General features: G+C 42.4%; 1 protein-coding gene across 1 annotated transcript in view; it reads left to right on the top strand.

The window, feature by feature from the left end:
• Positions 1-19,708, top strand: part of CEP290 (centrosomal protein 290) — a 186,737-nt gene that overhangs the window by 8,604 nt on the left and 158,425 nt on the right. The window contains exons 3-7 of the mRNA XM_088454395.1: positions 1,011-1,088; positions 5,411-5,480; positions 11,956-12,002; positions 14,754-14,897; positions 18,196-18,249. Coding sequence (XP_088310521.1) covers positions 1,011-1,088; positions 5,411-5,480; positions 11,956-12,002; positions 14,754-14,897; positions 18,196-18,249 — 393 coding nt within the window. The remainder of the gene's footprint in view (positions 1-1,010; positions 1,089-5,410; positions 5,481-11,955; positions 12,003-14,753; positions 14,898-18,195; positions 18,250-19,708) is intronic.

Below are 19,708 nucleotides of genomic sequence, written 5' to 3'. Positions count from 1 at the left end.
TTAAACTTGCTTAGATTGGATACTATCCATTTCTCTAAATTATTGAAGCGTGTCTATTAGACCATTTTTCATATGAAGATTACCAACTGTATATTTTTATGCCTTGTAGGTTTGTATATATTTTTATTGTGAATAAATTGTATTTTTATTGTGAATAAATTGTTTGTTCATTGACTGTATCTGATCGAGCGCTCTCATTTCTTTCCTGTGTGTTTGATTATTTTAGTGGATAGCAGAACCTACTTGCAGAAGATCAGCACAGAGTAATTTAGGGGTTAATTCATAGTAACTATTTTTGTTAGCATTCCTGATATTGGCCCCCTCAGCTAACGCCATCTCAAGATGGTGTTGGCCGCTGTAGCCTATGGGCTATCACTGCATAATTAGCCGGCAGAGGGCGCAATTGCAGCAGTCCCGGCACTGGACGGTAGCTCTCTGGAGACACCACAGAGACGGGTTCCTTTCGAAGCGCTGCATGTCCCGGATGATATATCCGGACGTTATGATCGCATTTTGCAATGCGATCATGGGCGGTACTGACATGCCCTGATCGCATTGCAAATGCGATTATTAATAAATGGGGGCCTATGTCTTCCATGGTATCTCGGTGTGTAGGTGGGAAGTAGAATCTGGTTCCCCTAAGCATCTGACAATGACACCACTAGAAACATAAGTATTTTCCTAACAGTAAAAAAATTGGGTGGCTATCAATTTTTCACTTTTTTGGGGGGGGGCTGCAATGCTTGCATTCACCTCCATGTGTGGCAAGATTAGGGTAAGGGCGGCATCTCCTAGGGTAAACGGTTGCACTTGTCATGCAGCAGCCTAGTAGTAGTGCACCAGTTCTGTCATACATATTTCAGAAATGTAAAACAGCAACTGGAGTTCTACATAATAATGATATATAACTTTAAAGATGGAAAAAGATATTACATGAGATACAATGTGTTTTCCATGTGAATATATTGTAAACTGAATGCATTTCATTAAATTAATTTGGATTTTTACAGGTTACTAGCACAGATTTGAAAGGAGAGGCAAATGAAAATATGATACATCTTTTCCGAATTACACAGTCTCTAATGAAGGTTTGTATAATCTTTTGATTGTATTGTCTGAGAAATAAAAAATATTATTTGAAAGTTGAAAACTTTGTTTTTACTAAAGAGTGTAATTTTATGATTGTGCACATGGTACTGTATTATTAGACCATGTCGTTGATAACATTTCAGCTTGCACTTTGAATTAACTATTAAATTACTAAATATAAGCTCCAAAGTGATTGTTATGTGGAATTAAAAAATATTCACAAATGTATATGTGAAAGACAGGGCCGTAACTAGGGTGGTGCAAGCGGTGCCATGGCACAGGGCACTGCAGGGAAGGGGGCGCTGTTTGGGCCTGTCAATTTTTCTGTTTATTATCATTTTCACTTGTAGTTTCCTCTTCATCCCCAGCATCTCCTGGCCTCCCCTATCTCTTCCCTGGCCCTTCCCCATGAGGCCAAGGCCCTTTTTCAGGTGCACCACACTAAAAAATGTGTGTGGGGGAAGGGGCGCCAATGCTCCCTGGCACAGGGCACCAAAAAGTCTAGTTTCTGCTCTGGTAAAAGACACTATACCTTAATAAGTTTGTAGAAAAAAAAAGACCAGATTTCCTGACCTTTTCATTGATCTGGAGCTACAAATTAAATGACCAAATTTTTTTTAAAGACTACAAATTAACAAAAAGTGGTAGCACTGCAGTTATTGAATACAATGCATATAATAAAATGAGTTTCAGAACCTTTATAATCTTTGATTTAGAGACTTTTATAAACAACATGACTTAATCTATATAAGTGTGACTGTCCGTCCATTTTTTTGTCCTTTTATGCACGGACAGTTTGGGCCACATACTGTCTCACAATCACTAAAAATTACACAGGTTCCAGGGCTGGCGCCAGTGGAAATTGGCAGTCTGTCAAACACCTGTGAAAAAGCTACAAAAGTATCATTTTAGCCTCAGTGAGAGAGAACTTCATGACTCATGTAAGTTCATATTTAAATCCAGAGCCTCTGTTTTTTCATGCAAGGGCGTAGCTAGAACTTTGCGGGCCACATGGCAAGATCATAAAGCCCATTCAGGTTATACAACACAGTAGTACCCCTTATACACATTATGCCACTCAGTAGTAGTGTCCCTTTTACATAATGTCACACAGTAATGCCCCTTACACTACACAGTAATGTCCCTTACACATTATACCACACAGTAATGCCCATTACAGATTATGCCCCACATAATACACTACTACACACAATAGTAGTGCCACTTACACATTATGCCAACACCCCCCCCCCAGCAACTCACCTCCCCATGTCCCTCCAACCAAGGCCGTAACTAGACTTTTTGGTGCCCTGGGCCAGAAAGAGCATTGGCGTGCCCCCCCCTGCCTATTTTACAAATAGAAAGGACCCTGGGCCTCATGGGTAGGGGCATGACAAATCTTATTTGTCCCGTATGATGATTAAAGGGTATTGATCCTCATGTACCACTGTTATCCAGTTGTCACTGCCACTGTCATTCTACAGTGTGAATCCAATGGCTGCAGTGATGATACATGGTATGACTATGCAGCGTAAAAAAATTGATAGGTCCAAACAGCGCTCCCTGCCCTGTGGTGCCTTGTGCCGTGGCACATGTCGCACCACCCTAGTTACGGCCCTGCCTCCAGCAGTCTCTCGCCTCCCCCTGTGTGCCATCAGCAGCCAACAGGTGTGGATTTTTTGCCGGGCCGCCAGCTAAGTACAGCTGGTGCAGCAACAGTCATGGACTTACAGCGCAGGCACAGTTTGAATCTGGCGCCGGTTGCAAGCCAATAGGAGTTCATGAACCGGCAGCCAATCAGGAGCAACCGCTGCTGAATGGCTACCGGTTTGCGAGTCCTGATTGTGTGACTGGGTTCAGGGGGAGCGGTCGGCCACAGAGGCAGCTCGGGCACCATAGCAGCCACACCCCTGCATGCATGTTAGCAAAAAGTGGAGTCCTTTTCAGGATCAATGGAATGGGGTTATAGGTGAGGACAATTTTAACAAATAAAGCCTGCAGGTGACCGGATGACCTCCGCCCGCCACCAGATCACAGATTAGTTTTTATCCCCACTGGATCTTGGGGTATTAGAGTTTCCTTCTTGCCATCAGTAACCGCTTGTTACTGACTCCGGCCACTGTGCCGTGGACGTGTAACTTCGCTGCCACCACCAGGTCTTACCACCGGCTTTGGAGCTGCTTGCTGCTGTGTATACGGCAGTGAGCTGCGGCCACACCTCCTATTTGGTGTCAGCTGACTCCCAATGATCCCTCACAATTGAGCAGGTTCTGCATGGTAGCTGGCAGGGGGCTTGAGTTTGGAGACACTGGGCTCAATCCAGAACAGTCGGAGAGCGTAATAGTGTTTGGAGCAATTCTGTTGACGCAGGACTCTGATGTTGTCGTTTGTAAAGGCAAGATGTTTATTGCTGAAATAGTCTTAAAAAAGACTCTTCCCCTTAGCTTAAGGTGGTCAGCATATAGATGTTTCACAGCAGTACAATCCTTCTTGATATTCAAAAAGATATACACCAAACCAGGCTCGCAGGCCTTCTTTTATGTCACTAAGCTCCCGGGCCCCAGCAATCGCCCCACATACATCCCGGTGCCGCGGGAGCTATCCGGTGCAGTGCTATGCCTAGCCCTCCTTCACTGCACGGGGGCACTGGGAGCCGCCGCTCCTGCCCCCCAGTGTGTGGCTAATCTGCCTTGCAGTCCGGGACAAGCGTCCAGGCTGCAGTTTCTCCCTGCTCCCCAGCGGTTGGTACCCAGCCCTGCAGCCCGGGACCATGAAACGCAGGATATCCCAGTTAGTATATAAATATACTGTATAGTCTGTATACTGACACCTAGCAGCCACATGTAATGAGATTTATAGTCCCACTATAGTTAATCTCATTTACTCTGCAGTATTGTTATAGGTCTGTCTCTTAATGTTTTACAAGCTATTCCATTGTATCCCTGGTCATTAACAGCTGTAGTTAAATAAATATAAGATTTACTAAAGTGGGAATATAGAGCTCTTTACATGTCGCTGCTAAGTGCAGGTATATGGACAATAAGGGAAATTTAATAGTCAGCAAGGTGCAGGCATTGGTGCTATTTCGCTGAGTTTGCCCAATGTTTTTGAAGTGGCAATCATTTAAAAGGCTGGATGGTTTTGCCTTTTAAATTATTGAAGTTTTTTTTTTAAATATTAAGGGAAGACTCACCTGAATTGCACCTATCCCAGCATCTCACAGGCTATTATATCTCCCCCTGTATATTTTTAATCTATTCTGATATGTTCTTAATATAAACATTTATTATAAAAGGGTTTAGGATTTTTTTTATTCATTGTATTTAATAAGTGCACAGTGCTACCAATTTTTGCAGAAGGTTAGTTACTGTAGGCAACTAGAAGTCGTACAGTCCTCCTCTGAAAACCATCAGACAGACAGACCAATTATGACATTGAATACACATACACTGGTCTCTCTGCCTGATGGCTTGTATATCCACGGTCAGATCTAAGAATTATTGCATCCTTAGGGCATGCTTAAAGATTTCTTATGCCTGACAGAGCAATAATTACTGCTAGGCCACAGCCATACACTGTACAAATATTGGCTCAATCAGCCAATAATCAACTGATTGGGTCAAAAATTGCACAGTGTATGGCCACATTTAAACAATACTAAATTGTACCAAAATCTGTGCATGTGTATATCCTGTATTCTTGAAATGTGCTTTAGGTATTTTCTTTTTTCACAGTTTAATTTTAACAGGGAAACCAGTACAATAGCATGGACTCTTGATAATGTTGCTACTTAGTACTTCAATGCTACCATTATATTTATTATTAACATTTACAGAACTATTCCGTTGCTATTTACAATTGGGAACATAACAGTAATAAAAAAAAAAAACGTCAGGGTAGTAACAGACAAAAAGGTAATAGGGCCCTGCTCTCAAGCTTACACTATTTGTAAATTTCCATTTAGCCCTTGAATTTACCCATTTCTCTTTTGTTGTTTTTTTTTTTTTTTAGTAATTTGTAAGTACAATGCCCTATTGGTTGCATTTTTTTTTCATATTAGTATAGTTTGTTAAATGGATAAAGCATAACTCTGAAATTATGCTTGAAATAAACATTGAACTGCAAGCAACAGTGTTCGTGTTTATTTCTAAAGTTATTGTTGATTTTGTAAAATCCCTAAATGCAGTATTTACTGTAGAAATGTAAAATTGGAAGTTGTCCTGTTTGGCTCTGATAAATCTGGCCTTCATTGCATGTGAAAGTGATAAACTAGCATAACAGGAAATCAGACTTTTAATTTTCTCCTAATCATGCCCTCTAGATGAAATCTCACGAGGTAGAGCTTGCCTTAGAAGAAGCAGAGACAGCTGGAGAAGAACAAGCCAAGACTGGTAAGAATTAATGTAATGCCGCTTCATGCCTGTAAAAGATTATATAGTACTTACACACAAGTGGACACAGAAAGTAGAGGTAGTGGCTTAATTAATGTTGCTGTACATGAGCAATGCATTGCGCTAAGTATAGACTATAGCCATCATTACATAGGATTCATCTGTTTACACTTTAATTATTTGAAGTGATTTGCACCTCAAAGACCAAATGATTTTTCATGCTAACAGTTGCGAAGCCAGCCTGCGACCACCCTGTTTTTTGTGATTTTGATGCTCTTCTGCATTTTATGTAGGGAGCTCTTATTGAGCAGCTTTACCTATTTCAGTGACCTTGTATTCTTACAAAATATATTTTTAGGTATATTTTAGGCATAAGTGAAAAAAAAGCTCAATACTGGAAGCACACACTGTATATTTTTATCCTTCATCCACCAGAGGACACTGGAGCTGAAGACGCTGTGTGGTATAGATGATAGAGTAGAGCCTGGCACTTTAAATAATTTGAAGTGTGACTGGCTCCTCCCCCCTCTATGCTCAATCAGCCCCAGTTTTTTATATATATATATATATATATATATATTTTTTTTTTATTATTATTTAACAAGCAATGCATGAGGACACAGGCAAACTGTTTACTGTGGCAGTCTGCCTGCTACGAGGGACCCTGCCAGGAACAGAGCTGTCACGGCTACAGCCTGTGTTTGGTGTCCCTGGGGGGTCTTGCATTACATGTGAGTCATTGGACTTAACTTGGACCAGCCACAGTTTACTAAGGCTAGTGTCTGGGTCCCCCGCTCACACCTCCTGCCCAGCATCCCGGCCGCAGCTGTGGTGAGTATGACCACCACTCCTGACTAGCAGGGGTGGTGGGACAAATCGCTGGGCAGTGTGACAGCGTGACACATTTACAGGCACATACCTCCCTACTTTCTTTTCCCTCCTCTGTTATCAGAGGATAAGACCGCTGTGTCCTGCTGCTCCCAGGGGTGGACATGGCCGTCAGCACAGTTAGGGTTTTTTTCCACATTAGCACTGGACCGCGCAGTATTAAGGGGATGGGGCTTGCACATCCTATCCGCGGCCATAGTGTCTCAGTAGGGAAGCTATAGGTCACCCCTTGGACAGCCTCCTCCTTAGTTTGGTGTGCCCTGCTCACTCAGCGCGGCACAATTTTACTGACCTGCGCAGCACTCTGATACAACCTCCAGTCCTCACTCCCAGAACAGAGGCTACCACCCTGCAGTTACAGATCTTGACACACAAGAACTGTGAGTTCCTTGAGGTGTTGGAGGGTGCCTGTATTTAGGACATGCCCGCACGGAAGGTTCCTCTGTGCGATGCCTGTGAATCTGAGAGTTCGGTTGAGGCCCAACCTAACCAGAATGTTTCTCCGTCCTGGATAACCACTCTGGCAGAGGTTATGTCCGATTTTTAACCTCTGAGTTGGCTGCTTCTCCTAGGAAACGAGAAACTGCCAGGGGGGTACAGTCCCAGTACCTCTAATGCCTCTTCCCTAGCTAACGAACCAGCCTGGGCTCAGGGGTTAGTCCCTTCTGTTGAAGGTTTAGTTCAATTAATGGTTTCCTCATCTAAGCCTACAGTGAGCATGGTAAGTCTGCCTTCTAAGAAAAGAGCACTTCCAGCTGTTCTTCAGTCGTCGGAGGAGTCTGACACGGATCACTCTTCTTAGGAGGAGGAGGGTGAGCTGTTGGAGGAATCAGAAGTGGGCGATTTCTTGCGAGAACCCAAAGCAGCCGCACAGAGTATTGAAGCACTTATCTTAGAAGTTCGTGAGGTCCTTCAAATCTCTTATTTGGAGATACCAGAGTCAATGGTTTTCTCTTTGTTTGGTAAGAAACAGAAGTCAGCTGTCACCTTTCCTACTTCTCTCCAATTAGATGAGCAGTTGGCGGCAGCCTGGAAGCACCTGGACAAGAAGTTTCAGCTGTCCAGGCGTTTTCTCTTCCTTTATCCTTTTCCCACAGGTAACTGGAGCAAGTGGGAGACTCCTCCGCCCATGGATTCTTCAATTTCCCATCTGCCAAAGAAGAATACATTGCCAGTCCCAGGGGCTACGACATTAAGGGAGGCTCTGAGCGTAAGTTAGAAACTACACTCAAGTCCATTTATACTGCTGCGGGTGTTTTACTAGGACCGGCCTTGGTCGGGTCTTGGGTTAACGTGGTTGAAAAATTTGCTGACAAGTTGGTGCACAATCCGATCTTATTTCTCTAGCTGAACATATCCGTGAATCAGCTATTTATTTGGGGGATGCCTTAAGATATTGAACAGGTAGGCTCAAGAATCTTGGCTTCGGCAGTGGCCGCGCCCTATGGCTTTGTGCTTGTCAAGCTGATGCTGAATCTAAATGTTTAACGGAGATCTCCTATTTGGTCCAGAGCTGGACAAATGGATTTCTCTTGCCACTGGGGGGCAAGAGTACTTTTTTTGCCTTCTTCTGCAGCAATCCGCGCTCCTTCAATGTTCCTTCCTTTCGTGCCCCCTACAAGTTTCAGGGCAGAGCTATGGGGGCCTCTACTGTAGTTAGAGGGGGACACTCTAGGGGACAATAGGATATTAGTTCCCGTTGCCCAGACCCTAAGACTGTCGATACACCCATGGCATGACAGGGTTCCGCCCCACCTGGGGGACCTCAAGGTAGGTGCTCGCCTGCTGCGGTTCAGGGAGGTTTGGCTTCAGACTTTTTCTGACACTTTGGTCCGTTATCTTGTATCCCATGGTTACAAGATAGTTTGCTTTTTCACTACAGGGTTCCCAGCCGATCCACTGAAACAGTTAGTTTTGCAACAGGCAATCGATAGGCTCCTGGACTCCGAGGTCCTGGACTCAGGGATTCTACTCAAATCTTTTTGTTGTCCCTAAGCCGGATGGATGGGTCTGGCCCATTTTGAATCTGAAATCCTTAAATCACTATCTATCATTCCACAGGTTCAAAATGGAATCCCTTGATATGGTCATTGCAGGACTGGAAGAGGCAGAATTTTAGGTATCCCTAGACATCAAGGATGTGTATTTACACATTCCGATTTGGGAATCACACCAGGCATTTCTCTGGTTTGCCATCAAGGAGTCTCATTTTCAGTTTCGAGCCCTGCCCTTTGGACTGTCGTCTGCTTCCAGGGTCTTCACCAAGATGATGATTGCTTATCATCAGGCTCATGAAGTGACCATTGACCCTTATCTGGATGATCTGCTCATCAGGGCTCTGTTGGCAGAAAAAGCCTCCTTGAAAAAAGTGTGTCTCACGCATCAAGTCCTCATCCAGCAGAACGGGTGTTCCTCCCAATGGACAAAGCACAAGCGATTCAGGGTGCAGATGCTGGTCAAGACAAAACGAGAGAGTGTGCATTTTTGCATCCACCTTCTGGGGAAAATGGTGGCCACCTTCGAAGCCATCCAGTTTGGCAGATTTCTTTCCAGGCCGTTCCAGTTGGACCTCTTATCTCAATGGTCGGAGTCGCATCTTCAGATGCACCGTTTTGTGAGGCTATTCCCCTCTGGCTCACATTTCTCTGATCTGGTGACTGCAGACAAACCACCTCGTGGCAGGTCGCCGCTTCGGCATTTGGAACTGGATCCTGTTGACTACAGATGCTAGTCTTTGCGGATGGGGAGCAGTTGCCCGTTTGGGTACAATCCGACAACGCCATGGCTACATCAACCGGCAGCCGGGAACATGCAGTTGCATGGCGATGCGCAAGTCCAGATGCATCTTACAGTGAGCATAAAGACACGTCAAAGCCATCTCCACCGTCTTCATCCCAGGGGTGGACAACTGGGAGGCAGATTATCTCAGTCGCCAAAATCTTCATCCCAGGGAATGGGCCCTACATATTTAAATTTTCCCGCAGAATTCATTGCCTCCAGACATAACCATCAGTTGCCTCTTTACTGCTCCTGGACCCGGGATCCAGCGGCCACAGGGGCAGACACGTTGGTAGTTCCGTGGCCATACAGCCTAGTGTACCTGTTTCTGCCTTTTCCTCTCCGACTGCGAATGCTCAAGTGCATCAAGCGCAGGTCCACAACAGTCATTCTGGAGACTCTGTACTGGCCCTGTCGGGCGTGGTACACGGATCTGCTACTCTTTCTGGCAGACGATCCGTGGCCGCTTACTCAATGATCGTATCTTCTTCAACAGGCTTCGTTTTGACAGCGTGGCTGTTGAGACTGCCATCTTAAGATGTTGGGGTATTCTGCAGGAGGTTATTCCCACTATGGTAGGGGCTCGGAAGCCGGTTAAGTCCGCCCATTACCACCAGATATGGAAATCATATCTGGCCTGGTGTGAAGGGAGTGGTTCCTCCTCCACTTCCTTGAAACATCCTCATCTGCTCCTTTTTCTTCAAAGGCCCTCGATGCTGGGCTTCGTCTGGGCTCGCTGAAGGTGCAGGTTTCGGCCTTAACCATATTTTTTCAGCATTGCTTGGCCCTGCTTTCGGAAATCCAGTCTTTTCTTCAGAGGGTGCTCCTGGTCCAGCCACCCTTTGTTCTGCCTACTCCCCCGAGGGACCTCAACCTTGTTCTGTCTTTTCTTCAGTCAGCTGTGTCTGAACCATTGGAGGTGGAATTAAAACTTCTGTCCTGGAAGTTGGTTCTCTTGTTGACTCTGGGCTCAGCAACTCTACCTTATCTTTCACGAGGATCGGACGGAGCTTCACACACATCCTACCTTTTACCAAAGGTGGTGTCGGCTTACCATATAAATGAACCAATTGTTCCTGTTTTGTTGGCTTCGTCTGGAGCTTCCCACATTCCCTTGATGTGGTTCGGGCCCTCCGCATCTATGTTGCCCGTACAGCAGATTTGTGCAAGACTGATACCCTCTTTGTTCTCCCTGATATGGCTCGGCGGGGAGCGTTTAAGCAGACGTTAGGCAGATGGATACAGTTGGTCATTTGTCAGGCTGACGTTGTGAATACCCGGCCTCCGCCTGTGTCAATCTCTGCGCACTTCATATCCGTATACTTCATGGACTGTGCGCAGAGGTGTTTCTGTGTCTCAGCTTTGCCGTGTCGCTACATGGACATCTGTACACACTTTTTTGTTAAGTTTTATAGGTTTGATACCTTTTGCGGCTTCTGATTCAAGTTTTAGCCGAAGGGTGTTGCAGGATTCTCAGCACTCTACCACCCGGGAGGTGAGGCTTTGGGATGTCCCCAGTGTCTTGAGCTCCAGTGTCCCCTGGTGGATGAAGGAGAAAACATTATTTTTTTGCTGACCGGTAAATCCATTTCTCCGCCAGGAGACACTGGACGCCCACCCATTGCTGCATACCTGCCTTTATTGTTTTCTGTTTATTCTAGTTCTGTTCTAGTTATATTGCGGTTTGTCTGTATTATGTTGTTGTGTGACTGCATGTGTTACCTGCAGAGGGTTACTCTGTTCTCCTTTCTGTTGGTCTTGTTCCATTCTGTGGAGTTCTCCTTCTCTTCGTCTTCCTGTCTGTTCTCCGTCTCCTCTCGAGCTCAGTTTCCTTATCTGGTGCTTATGGGGCATAGAGGGGGAGCAGCCAGTCACACTTCTAAATTACTTAAAGTGCCAGGCTCTACTCTACCACTGTCTATATCCCCCAGTGTCTTGAGCTCCAGTGTCACCTGTGGAATCTGAGAAATGGATTTACCAGTAAGTAACAAAATCCTGTTTTTCTATAATAACTGTACATCAGAACTTCAAAATATTAATTAATACGAACATGCAGTTTCTCTTTCCTATCTGGGGTGTCACTCTCTTCTCTGGTGCTTCAAGCACATTCAGCTGATGCAACAAATTGCTGAGATACAGACCAGAGTGTTCTAGAAGTACCATAGCAGGGAGTGACACCCCAGGTAGCAAATAGGAGCTGTACGGTTTGTAACAGGTGAAGGGTGCTAGAATGAACCCTAGAACATCTATTATATAATCTGCTACTTTGTGTGTCTAGCACATGCATAGTGCGAGGTGGAGGGAGACCCGACTTCCCTTCCATTCACAGCTTTATGGATGTACAGGTTTGTACACTTATGTTTGCGCCTTCAGTTGACTGTTCCGTGCCCCACCCTCATCACCTATTGACGAGGAGGAAAGATAAGATACACTGAAGGGATACAGAAATATGAGAGCATAAGCCTGGAGGGTGGAGGGATAAGAGAGACAGAAGGGCGAGGGAGGACAGAGATAAGGGAGACAGATGGTGGACTAGGGATGATACTGACTTTTTAGAGTTGGTGAGGGGAGGGTTGAAGAGATAAGAGAAACAGAAGGGGTGAGGAAAATGTGCAGAGATGAGTGAGATAAACTTATGATGGGAGGGGTGACCTGGCAGAGATGTATTGGCAATATAGTGTCAGTGCTTTATGTAAGACCTTGTCATCCACTTGCTTTGTTTTATATATATATATATATATATATATATATATATATACGAATGTGTCTTGTTTATTAATACATTAATATTTCTTGTTCTTTTCCACAGAAAACCAGTTAAGAAATAAAATTAAGCAACTGGAAAATGAAATGGAGGTATGATGTGATGTGTTTAAAATAAAATTGCCCAATGCTGTTATTCTCCTTTCCTTGTTTAAGTTCTTTGCAATTATTTTCATATTAAAACTGCAACTAATGTACTAAAGCAGGGGTTCTCAACTCCAGTCCTTAATTACCACCATCAGGTAATCTATTCTGCTGGAACAGTAATTATCCCACCTGATTCCACAGACAGAAATACTGAAAATATGACCTGGGTTGAGGTTGAAAAACACTGTTCTAGAAAATAAAGGCATGTGATTTTTTAATTCTGCGCATACGCCCTAATGGTTACCGTTGAGGGACGCAGATTGGAATTGTGTGATGATCTATGTAATGCCAAAGGGGTACCTGGAAGGAGGATTATCTTTGGCAGGCATGTCACGGCACTTGCACTGGCAGCTTCCTACCCGCAGACATTTTGAGCAACCACAGGGCTGCTCTAATGTCCAATCAGCGATGTGACTATTTCGCACATCAACAGATTTGAGCCGCAGCTGGTGGGCTTCTCAGTAGAAAGCCCATCAGCTGCTGCATTAGCATAAATTCACTATACAAGCCTGCACTGATCATAGGGATTTGTGCAGTGCTTGCAAACCCACTTGTTAGAGGCAGGTCATTTATTTAGGCAGATTGTGTTTAGTAAATCTGGGGGTTCCGTGCCTGATTCAGAGAAGCATACAATTCACATCACAACTGTGATTCCATATGCAGCAGTTCTGCAAAAATATGCAAATGCCACAGCCACTGAATTTTATACAGAGATGCCCGTCGGCGACATGTCTGACCCGCCGCTTGCGTACAAAGACACACCATCCATCCTCTGAGCAAACCCTATGGTTGCTGAGACTGTCCATTGCAATTCAGCTGCCCGGAGCCATAGTAACTGCATATACAGATGCAGTAGCAGGCTGAGACGCCCCTCACACACGTTACCTCCCACAAACGCTCACTGACTGTCAATCACTCTGCATCCAAATCCTCACTGCGTTAGCCATTGTTAATCCATTAGGACGCATGCACAGTGCGACTACGATGAATGCGCAGTAAAAGAAAATAATTGTTCTATTGTATTGTAAAGTGTGGTTTCTCGACTGTTTTGTGGCAGATTTGATCTTCGTAAATCTGCGGGATGCAATCCTGCCGATAAACGGCAGCAAAATCTTTATTTTTAAAATGAAGTACCTGCATACTAATATATTTTAAGAGACAAAATTATAAGATTCTATATGAAACCTTCAAGCATTCCCGAAGACTTAGGGCAGTGTTTACCAAGCTCTGTCCTCAAGGCACCCTGACAGTCAAGGTTTTATGGCTATCTATGCTTAAGCACGTTACCTAATTATTACCTCATGAGGTTTGATTATACCATGCACAAGCATGGATATGCTTAAAACCTGGACAGTTAGGGTGTCTTGAGGACCAATATTGGGTCTGGCTTAAGGGAAGCTCATCAAATAAACCAAATACCAAACCACCTTTTTAACCTCCCTAAAATATTCTACAATATTACTACCCCTCATTGCTCATGCAAAAATTATATTTTTTCTCTTTTTATACTCAACCTACTGATCCCTAAATAAACATTGCTGTGTGACTGAGTCATATAGCTTCAGTAAGCACTTTCCCATTGCAGTCTGCATGGCTCATCAATATGCAATTTGTGATATTTAGTCCCATGTATCTAATGCCTATTTTCCTTTGGAATATAAGCTATTAAGCAGCGCCTCTTACTTGTTTGTCTGTTCTCTAATTTAAAGCACTGTGGAGCAGGACCATAACGGTTTTAATGCTCCACCCCAATTGCGCGTGACATCATGATGTTGCATATATGGGGCAGGGCCAGCAAGCACCCAGAAGCGGTAGTGCATGGAGCATCTAGAAAATGCTCTGTGCAGCTGTATACATGGCTGTAGCGTTACTGGCTGCAGATTGCCTTTTCAGGCACCCTTCTAGCCAGAAGCAATGGTCATTGGGCAGCGACGGGGGCCGCCCACAGAGCCCTGTGCTCTGTTCGGTGACATCATTCGCATACCCCTAGTTATGGCCCTGCTGTGTGAAGTATGCTTTCACTGGTGGTTCGGTATTTGCCAACATTGCTGTGTGACTGGATCATGTAGGCCATCAAGACCCTTTGCAACCTGGCTGTACCACTTACCATCATGTATCAAATTCTTATTACCCTATAGATTGTAAGCTTGTGAGCAGGGCCCTCTTATTGTATCTCTGGCTGTTATTCATCTCATTAATGTTTTGTTCTCAATTGTAAAGCACAACAGAAATGCTGGTTCTGTATTAATGTTAAAACTATATAAGATAATAATATTATTATTATTATTATTATTAATAATAAGCATTCCTGGAAGATTATGTTTAAGGTTACAGATAAAATTGCTAATCAGCCATTTGTCTATAGCATGTCAAATTCATGTATAAATAATTTCCATGTATTCATAAAACATAATGTAGATATTTCTTGGGCTAGAGTAACATTGCGTATTTCTGTTTACAATTCTAAATTTGCCATATTAATGCCTCTAGACACTGTACTTAAATGTATTCTTAAAATGCTGTGTAACTTTTCCAAGTTTAGAAAAAGTGAATCCGCAAACTTGTCACACATTACTCCCAGTTAGTTCTTTCTAAATCAAACTGTTTTGTTTTATTTTTTTCCAATTCTTTGTTCTGCTTGCCAATTTTTTTTTAAATGATAATCTATGCTCCCCCATGGTGTTTTATTTAATGCAGATGACACAGCTGTCTACTGGAACCAGAGATTCACGTTTTTTACGGGAAGAAATCCGTCAACTAGAGGAACAGCTGGGGCAGAGAGAGCGTGAACTGAAAGACATGAGAAAGGAGCTGGAGAAAGAGAAGCAAGTTAATGAAAAAGTGGGTGGTGTGTTAGTGTCATGCCAACCATCAATGTCTATGGCCTTCAGTTCTATGCATTAGTGTTATCTATGTTTTGTATAATCTTTAAACTACATGTGAGCATTAACAGTGTTACCTGTCTAATTTTAAGGTATGATTCTCAATGTGTACATAGTTTAATCCATCTCTTCTGTTATTGTGAAATTTTGATGCCACCTATGCAACACTAATGACCCCATGTTCTTTAACGGTGTTGTACCTTGGAGAAGAACTGAAGTCAAACTGGAAGTGCTGTATTAAAGTGCTTCATGTATGCTCGTTCCTGTACAATACATAACTCTACCCATGTTACAAGTATTGGACAATGGTCTTCCTAAAAGCAATTGGAGCTTCTTTTCTGGGCTAGTCTGTCAACCAGATAAATAACTGTTGTGGTATTTAAAATACCTAATCCACATCAGTGATTCCTATTATATCTAAACACACACCAGCGATAAACTATTGTTTTGGATATTGACATAGTTCTTAGTGGAATATTTATTGCAGACATTGTAATAGTCTCACACTACTGCTGTTTCAGTGCTAATGGCTTCAGCGGACAGTATTTCATACAATTCTTGAAAAAGCTTAGGGATCAATCCAATTAGGTGTGAATTGCCAGTAGTCAGTTTGTTTCCTGAAACTCGCAGACTTTGCATCGAAGCGCGCTCCAGAGAATTCTCTAATCCAATTAAAAATGCCTATTCGCACTACCCGCAGCGGAGGGGTGAGAACTGACTGCCAAATGAGATTTGAGAGAAGTGCATGAAAAAGTGGGGAAACCATCGTGGACCCCCAAAATGGATAATTTTGTTAGCAGGACCATGTAGAAGGTTGTCTGTGGGCATTAGGAAGCTACTGTAGGTTTTTAAATGGTGTCTAATGGCTGGTTTGTGATTTATTTATTTTTTTTACAATTTTAAATGCAAGAAAATGAAACAAATTAAACTAAAAATGCAAGAAAAAGTAGGAAAAAAGGTGACTTTGGGTACTTTGAGGGCACCTTGAAAAATGTAAACAAAAAATTACAAAAAAACCCAATTAGTTTTCAAGTAAAAAATATTGTAATTCAATTTGGGGTGCTTAAACTAACGAAAAAGTTGATTTTGGGGTAACTTGAGGACAATTTTTTTTTTACCCCCAAAAAGACATGTAATTATTGAACTAATTAAGCAAATTGGAAACTTCCAATTGCCTAGTCAATAGGGGAGGTGTCCAAGGGGTTCAGCACAGTGTCCCGACATTTTAACCTTAAAATAAACATTTTCCTTTCCATCGTTCGCCCTCAGGGGTGCAAATGGAAAGATGTGAATTCAGTCAGACTGGTTCAGTGCGAGTTGCTAATTGGATTGCAAAATGAATTTGGTATGCAAATTTGAAGAGAAAATAGCAACTCGCAATTCGCACCTAATTGGATGGACCCCTTATACACCTTTTACACCGGAGCTAAAACCCGGGTTATTGCAGGGTTAACCCGTGTAGCTCCTTGGCGTAAAAGGGGAGAGGGTTGGATCGCCGGGTTGAGTGACCCAGCAATCCAACCCAGGTAACTTGCAGGGTTTAACATGGGAGTAACCCGTGAGACCCTGCAGTGTGAACGGCACCGACTCGGGAATGTCCTGGGTCGGCGCCAGCTAAATTCCGGGTCTGATCCGGATTGGAACCCTGTTCTAACTTCGGGTCAGAGCCGGAATTTAGGTGTAAAAGTGGTATTAGTGGCTTTACCAACATTTTGTCTACTTTTAATAATTGATGAGATTTTGTAATATGTAATTACACACCAAAATGTATTACCCTGTTACACTAATTATACTTAGTACTTATTTAATATGGACTTTTGTCACTACAACTAATTTATGTAGTTTTAGTTACATAGCAAGGAAGTTGTTGCATAATCCTTATCACTACATGCATATTGAATATAAAAACATCTCCTATAATACACATTATAAGCAGGAGGGTTGATTGTTGTTTCTAATGGATTAATTGAATTTTACATAAATAACCCCTATTGTATTATGTATTTTATATTCCTTATATTTGATGGTACCAAACCACACTATAGATTTAAATTTACAGATGTTAAATTAGGTTTGCAAATGCGGGAGCAATTTTTTTCCTTCGCCAGAATTTCACTTAATGCTGTTGTATAATTCAGATGCACCAATGTTGTGTTACGTTACAGTGGGAAGCCTAGATGATGTCCCCTTGTCACATGGTGCATTATGTGTTCCAAGTAGCTGGGCCTGGTATAACTGAATAAAGTTTCCTTTGCATGGCATTACTAGCCCTAGTGACATGTATCTAATAGTTTGCTGTTTGAGGCATTTGGATCTAGTTTAATAATACAAAAAACTAATGAAAAGTAAATGCTAATTAAATAATACATTTATATATAACTTATGGGAAAAAGTGTATGACTTTAATCATTGCAACTTGTCTTTTTTAATAAAAATGTCTACTTCAATAGTCTATCAAAAGGAAACCCTATATGTCCTGAAAAATTATATAAAATATAGATTAAGGAATTCAAATTGTTCACAGTGATAATAATGCAAAATGCATTGACTTCAAACTATGATAGATGCTCCAAATGAACTTGCAGCAGAACTGTGATCTACATGATGGGTTTCGACAGTATGATATACATTACAGACATATGAGCAGAAAGTTGGAGATCATCAGGGCAAATATAGTATATCTAAACTAAAGTGCAACAATTTATTGTCATATCAATATTGCTATTGGGAACGATGACCCAACATTTAAAATATAGTGAATGTTTTAAAGGTAGATAGTATTTAATTGATGAAGTTAGGAAGAGGATGGTTGAGTGAATGGTTTATGGCCAGTGGCTTTTTAAAAATAGTTTTGCCTTATGGGTAATACATTACTTTAATGTTTATACGTAAGGAATATTACACAGGTTTTTAGTCCATAATTGTCTTCTCCATGTAATCTACTGTAATCTCACCTTCATCCTATCTGGGGGACACTGCTGCCATGGGATTGTGTTGAGGGGGCTGGAGCTGGGTTATCTTGAAAACAAAGCTCATTCCTTCTGTAACCCCATGTTTCTCCAGTTCAGTATACATACCTGTATTTGTAGCTGGGTCCACTATAAAATATAAAACCATGTATTCATTTAAGACACTTAAGGCACAACAGAGTTACAGTACATATTGTAAAATCTGTTTTTGCTTTAACATGAAAATTTCTGCATTATGTTGAATTGCTGTCATATTAAAGTCATGTACAATGCACTTTATCCTTTTAGCTCGCACTTCGAAATGAAGAGGCTGATAATGAAAACAGCAAGTTAAGACGAGAGGTTGGTATTTTTTTTGTTATTGTCTTGGATTTATTTTCATACTAAGTAGGAAATTATATATATATATATATATATATATATATATATAAATAAATTTCTTTCCACAGCTCAGTTATTAATTAGTTTATAGCGCTATAGTTCCTTTATTTGATTACCTGGAAGAGAGACTGACTAGTTCTCTAATGTGTAATTATGGGAACATTTTCAGAAATGATGGTAAATAAAGCTTTAGCTATTTATATACAGTAGTGGCAAAGCTCAACAACGCTAACCAAGGGTTTTTGTAAATGGCTGCAAAAATAATCTTATACTACCATTTTCTCAAGATATCAGATCAGTATGAAAATGACTATCCTATTTTACTAGTAGTTTTATTTTAGACTCTTGTGGTCTATTGCTAGCAAAGAATTTAGTGCTTTGTTCATGTGCACTGTGGCAGTTGAAATATGTAAGAAGTTGCTGATTTAAAACCAAGTATCCAGCAGCGACTCCTTACCTGTCTGGCTGGTGGGTCTGTAATTATGCGCAGGATCTCAATCCCGCGCTTGCTCACAAATTAGCAGACTGACCAGCTTCAAGGGACTGTATCGGTCGTAAACCCTAGAAGCTGGTAAGGGCTGCTGGGGAGTGGCTTCCCATGGGATGCGCTCTCTGCTATTGCAGTCTGGACTGGCAGTCCCATGGAGAGAAAACACCTCCCCCTGGTCAGCTATGATTAGCAAGGGACACGTCCAATGGGAAGTCACTGCCACTACTAGGTAGTCCCAGCGGGTGGTGGCTTTTACTGGGGAGGCTGCAGCTCCTAGGTATACTCCACCATTGTAAAGCTCGGTACGCACAAAGCGATCCATTGCACGTTATATATTTCTGACGTAGATGGGAATAATATATTGACCGTATTGCGTAGTGTGTACCCCCGATTGCACGTGCCCGCGGGTCGTTCATAGCATCCGTCCCATCTCCTGTGCTGCACATCAGATGGGACGATGCAATGAACGACGTCATGCTGCTAAATACATTGTGCAGTATGTATAGATTGCGCAATGTATCGCTCCATCGCGCCGTCCCGTCGCTGGGTACACACATCGTGTAGTGTGTACCCAGCATTAGGATCTAATTTCTATATTTATAAAGGAAATAAGTTGGATGTGTTACACAACATACTGTGCATATATAATGTTCTTTCCTAATCACCTAGTTTTCTTGCCGGCAACACTCTTTTCTGAAGTTGCTGAATAGAGCTTAAATTTCAAATGGCAATTCAGCAGGGAAAATGAGTGCATTGCAGGGCGTCCATTGTTCTAAAATATAGTTTTATGGAAATAGCTTCTATAGAATTGTAGTGTCTATGCACTAAGCCTTGGAAAGAGATAAAGTGAACGGTAATAAAGTACCAACCAGTCTGCTCTAATTGTCATGTTGCAGGCTGTGTTTGAAAAATGAAAGGAGCTGATTGGTT

The sequence above is a fragment of the Taudactylus pleione genome, unplaced genomic scaffold, assembly GCF_031769625.1.
Source record: "Taudactylus pleione unplaced genomic scaffold, aTauple2 ptg000040l, whole genome shotgun sequence".
Classification (NCBI taxonomy): Eukaryota; Metazoa; Chordata; class Amphibia; order Anura; family Myobatrachidae; genus Taudactylus; species Taudactylus pleione.
This window is presented reverse-complemented; position numbering and strand designations above follow the sequence as displayed.